Source organism: Panicum virgatum, chromosome 3K, assembly GCF_016808335.1.
Source record: "Panicum virgatum strain AP13 chromosome 3K, P.virgatum_v5, whole genome shotgun sequence".
NCBI classification, from domain to species: Eukaryota; Viridiplantae; Streptophyta; class Magnoliopsida; order Poales; family Poaceae; genus Panicum; species Panicum virgatum.
Window position 1 is genome coordinate 10,351,207 of NC_053138.1, and position 5,597 is coordinate 10,356,803.

At 49.7% G+C, this 5,597-nt stretch overlaps 1 protein-coding gene across 1 annotated transcript; it reads left to right on the forward strand.

Annotated features, from left to right (window-relative positions):
• The first annotated feature begins 559 nt into the window (after nucleotides 1–559).
• On the forward strand, nucleotides 560–4,651 carry LOC120697472 (triacylglycerol lipase OBL1-like). Its single transcript, XM_039980725.1, has 4 exons — nucleotides 560–1,009; nucleotides 2,222–2,571; nucleotides 3,307–3,340; nucleotides 3,465–4,651. Exons 1-4 carry the CDS (start codon nucleotides 667–669, stop codon nucleotides 4,346–4,348), a joined length of 1,611 nt encoding a protein of 536 aa, XP_039836659.1. The 5' UTR covers nucleotides 560–666; the 3' UTR covers nucleotides 4,349–4,651.
• The last annotated feature ends 946 nt before the right edge of the window (nucleotides 4,652–5,597 follow it).

The following is a 5,597-nucleotide window of genomic DNA, read 5'->3' on the forward strand; positions in this document are numbered from 1 at the left end:
CCTGAGGTTACCTTAAATCATCAGCTAGCAGAATTATACATAATATTTCTTTTTTTGAGAGTATATACATAATATTATTTCTAAGAGAACCATGTATAGCAGCATGCATGCAGTATATACATAATTTTTGAGAGTATATGCATGATGGATATAGGTCAGGACTCATATGAAGCTAATATGAACAATCTCAGTGCAGATCCCATCAGCTAGATAGCTGCTAGCGTCCAGGGAGGTCAGTAAACCACCCCGGGAAAGCAGCACAACACCTGATCCACGCGCTGCTGACTTGGCCAGTATTAGTACCAACTCATCACTGTATATGTCATACACACGTAAAACCATGGAAACACATGTGTCATGTGTGTAAACCCTGGACAGCCCACCTTCACCTACCAAAAAACCAATCATAGAAACAGAGATCAATCAAACAACCTAGCCCAGGGCACGGCCCTGCCCAGCATCGGCACAGCCCGGCCGGGCCATGCCGCCCGTCCAGTTCAGCCCAACCCAGCCCTCTTTGTTGCCCTATAAAAAGGCCCCCCCTTCGCTCCATTTCAGCATCGTGCCAGCTTGAGCCCTTGCACTTTGCTAGCTACCATTCTTACACGTAGCTAGCTTAATCAGCTAGAGCACCAGCAGCTAGTACTCGCCGCCGTCCGGGCGATCATGGTGGCGTTGAAGCAGCAGCAGCCCGCCGCCGGCGGGCCAAAGATGGGGGCGGAGAAGCTGATCATCCGGACGGAGAAGGTGCGGTTCATCGACATCCTGTCGATGCTGTTCCTGCGGCGCCCGATCACCAGCTACCCGTTCGTGGAGGCCGGCGACCAGACCGCCGCCGACTTCGGCAGCACGCCGGGGGACTGGTTCGTCGCACTCACGCAGCTCATCCAGAAGGCGCTCGCCGGCGCCTACTACCCGGCCCTCATGATCGGCGCCGTCGTCGAGTTCCTCCTCAACTTCATCGCGCTCAACAATGGCATACTGGGCATCTTCCTGAATATCTTCAGATGTACGTATATATATATAAAACATATACACACACAGACATGAACACCACTAACTAATTGACGTCTCGTATTTATTTTTACCTTAACCTGTAATAACGAAAATACTATAATACTAACTGACCTTTGGATATATAACAACAAATTAAATATGACACAAATGCATGCTAGCTAGTTAAGCGGACGGTCAACTTAATTACGAACTGGTCTCTGCAACACAATTATTCAACTGAATTTTGCAAAAGGAATGTTCTACCAAAACGTGTTCTAACTCGCCGCCAGTGCAACAAGCTATAAGTTAAAGACCGTAAGAACGTTCGTGCACCGGGAAATTGACCCCATGTTGTCAAAGGTAAAGTTGACTGAACGGTGGTGCAATATATATGACTACAGAACGTCGTCTCACCATCTTCCTCTCTCACTACCGGAAACCCTATAATTGCCGAGTACCGCCTGTTTCCCGTAGTGTCGTCTCTCCCTCTCAGCATTTGTTTTCCTAGTATTTCTCTTCTCTCGTTATGGCATTTTTGAATTTTATTTGCTAATTTAACATTTTTATTTATGTTTATCTCTACATATATAAATTATGGTTCTTTGTTATAAGTTTTTTTTCAGTTAGGTTAACCATTTTTTCTATTGCATATGCTTCTCTTCATTAGCTTACAAATTTCTTTTAACCGTAATTCAACCACTAATTTATGTTTTATTTCCTTTTCTTTATCTTTGAGTTTTGTTAGTTTAACATTTTTGTTTCTTCTCTGTTTGTTATAGTTCCTTGGACAAGTTTTTCGTTTGTTAGTTTAATCATTTTTGTTCTGCTTGTCTCTTGCTACCATACACATGCATGGTTCTTTTTTAACCATAATTAGCCATTAATTTGTGTTTGAATTGTCTTAGCTTCTTTATGGTTGCCCTTTTAAGATTTCTGTCAAGTGCAGTACGTGTCTTGGACAAGATAGAGTTCGATCATGTATAGTAACTACCTGCCCCTCACTATTTTAATGTCAATATAATTTGTCTTTCTTCTACCCAGTCCAGCGCATCACACTTGCATATGATTGGCAGAGATAAACCACACACAACAATTCAACACATGAATGACCTCATCTGGATTTGATCCGACCAACCAAAACACTTTTAGAGAATACTCCTATAAATGTTTTAACTGAACAGCACGCCCGTGCATAAAATTAAGAAATGCCGATGAACACTGGCAGGTAAGCTGGTGATCCCACTGAACCGGGAGGCGCCCAACTTCCGGTCGATGATCGCGATGATCGACGGGAGGACGGAGCTGAAGCCGCTGCCGGCGGGCGGCGGCCCCGACGACCAACGGCTGCAGGTGGTGGGCGTCTCCGCCGGCGGCGGCGGCAAGGACGACTACTACGTGGACGTGGAGAGTGGCGAGTGCGGCAGCGCGTCGGTGCCGCTCCTCCAGCAGCAGTACGTGAACGGGCGGCTCATCCGCCTCCGCACCTTCTCCGTCTTCGAGGTCACCGTCATGGCCGCCAAGATCGCCTACGAGAACGCCGCCTACATCGAGAACGTCGTAAAAAACGTCTGGAAGGTACAGATCTGCTAGACACTACGGTAGATCTCCAAATTGATCGATGAACTAATTAAGAGAATAAATGGATCAGCATTTTAGCTCTAATTAATAAGTCAGCAACAGATTAAAATTAAAGCTTCAGCAACCATGCATGATGATCCTTTTTCATGTTTGATCAATTCACAACCTCCGGTATATATATGTGGCTGGCTGTGGCTAGTGGCTGGTGCTGATTTGTTGTGAGAGAAAAGTACTGATGGTTGGATGCTGGCTGCTGGCTGGTGCTGGTTTGGTGTAAGAGAAAAATACTGTTGGCTGGTTGCAGCGAACAAAGTGATGCCAACTATGCAAGACGACTGCTGGCAACACTGTAGCTAGCAAGGACACCAACCATTCTGGGACAAGTGGGCAACCTTTCCCATGCATCGTGTGTCGATCCATGGACGCTAGCGTCGCAATCTGCAGTTGGATCACGTGCACAAGTAGCAGAACAGTTGCTTGCAAACAGTGACAGTGACGCTGATCCATGCCGACGCGTCCACATAGCTAATCCGATCCGTAATAAACAACTGCCACTGTCTAATCCACAAGATATGATTATCGATTATACATATATAAACAAATATATCATCATATCCAAGTAGCTAGCTAGGCGCAAATCTGTTTATTTGTTAATAGCAAGCAAATCTGCTAATGGATGGATCGATCTTCCGTGTCTGATCTCTGATATTCTGCTGCTGTCTGAATTTGCAGTTCAACTTCGTGGGGTTCTACAGCTGCTGGAACAGTAAGTAATTAAACTGCAGCAGTAACAACTAAGCTAGTACTATTAGTAGTAAAAATTATAAGTTACCTACTACTAGGATTTGATTCTGATGATAACAATTTGCTGCTGCACTGGAAAATAAAAGAGTTCGTTGGCGAGCACACGACGCAGGCGTTCGTGATGACGGACAAGGCGTCGGACGCGAGCGTGGTGGTGGTCTCCTTCCGGGGCACGGAGCCCTTCAACATGCGCGACTGGTCCACGGACGTGAACCTCTCGTGGCTGGGCATGGCCGACATGGGCCACGTCCACGTCGGCTTCCTCAAGGCGCTCGGCCTCCAGGAGGAGGACGGCAAGGACGCCGCCAGGGCCTTCCCCAAGGACGCCCCCAACGCCGCCGCCGGCAAGCCCCTCGCCTACTACAAGCTCCGCGAGGTGGTCAGGGACCAGCTCGCCAAGCACCCGGGCGCCACCCTCGTGGTTACCGGCCACAGCCTCGGCGGCGCGCTGGCCGCCATCTTCCCGGCGCTGCTCGCGCTCCACGGCGAGCAGGACGTCCTGGACCGCCTCCTCGCCGTCGTCACCTACGGCCAGCCGCGCGTCGGCGACAAGGTGTTCGCCGACTTCCTGCGCGCCAGGCTCCGCGTCGAGATGCTCCGGGTGGTGTACCGGTACGACGTCGTGCCGCGGGTGCCGTTCGACGCGCCGCCCGTCGCCGAGTACGCGCACGGCGGGACCTGCGTCTACTTCGACGGCTGGTACAGGGGCGCCGCCATCCCCGGCGGCGGGGACGCGCCCAACCCCAACTACTTCGACCCGAGGTTCCTGCTGTCCATGTACGGCAACGCGTGGGGGGACCTGTTCAAGGGCGCCTTCCTGTGGGCCAAGGAGGGCAGGGACTACCGGGAGGGCGCCGTGTCGCTGCTCTACCGCGCCGCCGGGCTGCTGGTGCCCGGCCTGGCGTCGCACAGCCCCAGGGACTACGTCAACGCCGTCCGCCTCGGCAGCATCGCCGCCAAGGAGGCCTGATCCATGCATGATGAACTTCAATGATGATCTGGAGAGCTACCTACTATGAGCCTGGATGGAAGAGATGATCAATAAGGTTTTATTTTCATTTTCCCCCAGATTTTGGGGACTAGCTAAGCTAGCTAGCTGCGAGCGTGTGTCGACAAGTGTGTGGAGATCGAGGGAAGCTGCTGGCTGTTGATGCGTGTTCATTTCCATTTCCATGTGTATCTCTGCAACAATTGGAATAATATGCTCCGATATATTCTGCCTGCTTGATCTCCATGGACATAGCAAGGCAAGTCACTGAGCAGTTGAAGCAAATTGAGAAGCATTGCAAACTACGGCATGTGCAAACAGAGAGTCAGAAACCACGTATGCATAAGGAAAATAGTAACTTTTGCCGTCACCATGTAGACCAGGTGCGATGCAAATTTGAAATAAGCTATGGGTATGGATGAAAAAAGTGTCCAGACTGATTTTCTAACTAAATTTTATCATAATAACCAGTTAAGGTAAGTATATATGTTTATGAATTACTAGCATGGTGCACATCCATTGTTACGGGTAATATAAATTTTTACCCAAATCTATACGAGACCACCAACTTTATGCTCTTTCACTCAATGTATACATCATGTCGTATATTGATTGTTTAGATTCCGATTAGGATTCCAATTAATTTATCCGTGTTCCGATTGGTTTGTCTGGATTCAATTAGAATTTCGATTGACGGACCAAGGAAACAATCCTTGTTTTAGAAATAGACAGAGATGAGGCGGCTCGCGGGCAAGCAGAGCAGGCCGGCTCAGGCGGGTGGAGTCCCGAGGCCGTGCCGTCAGCGGGAGCCCAGAAGGCTGCTGTCGGGTCCGACCAGCTATAGCAGGCAGGCCAAGCAGGAATGCAAGCTGCGCACGGGGCCCAAGAAGCCCCAAGGGCGAACCTTGCCCACGCACGTTGGTGGCAGCCCAGCACAGTAGTGGTTTTTTCTTTTTTATATTTAAAAAAAATTAAAATTTCAAAAATATATGTCGGTTTTGGAAAATTTCAAAAATATACCCCGGTCGCCCTATGGGGGCAACAGGGCTCAAATGTAATTTTTTTTCTTCAAATTTGCAAAAAAGTCCCTGAAGAAAAAAAGAGGGGGCCTGTCGCCCCCCAACGGGCGACAGGCCCCTGTCGCCCACCCCAGGGGCGACAAGCCAGTGGGCCCGCCAGGGGGGCCGGTCGCCCCTCCCGCGGGCGACAGGGGGTCCTGTCACCCCCCCAC

Bases quoted from the DNA above. Each gene is read 5' to 3' on its own strand.
- LOC120697472 (XM_039980725.1), top strand. From the start codon at position 667: ATGGTGGCGTTGAAGCAGCAGCAGCCCGCCGCCGGCGGGCCAAAGATG. The intron at 1,010-2,221 runs GTACGTATATAT...GAACACTGGCAG, and splicing joins CTTCCTGAATATCTTCAGAT to GTAAGCTGGTGATCCCACTG. The intron at 3,341-3,464 runs GTAAGTAATTAA...GGAAAATAAAAG, and splicing joins GTTCTACAGCTGCTGGAACA to AGTTCGTTGGCGAGCACACG.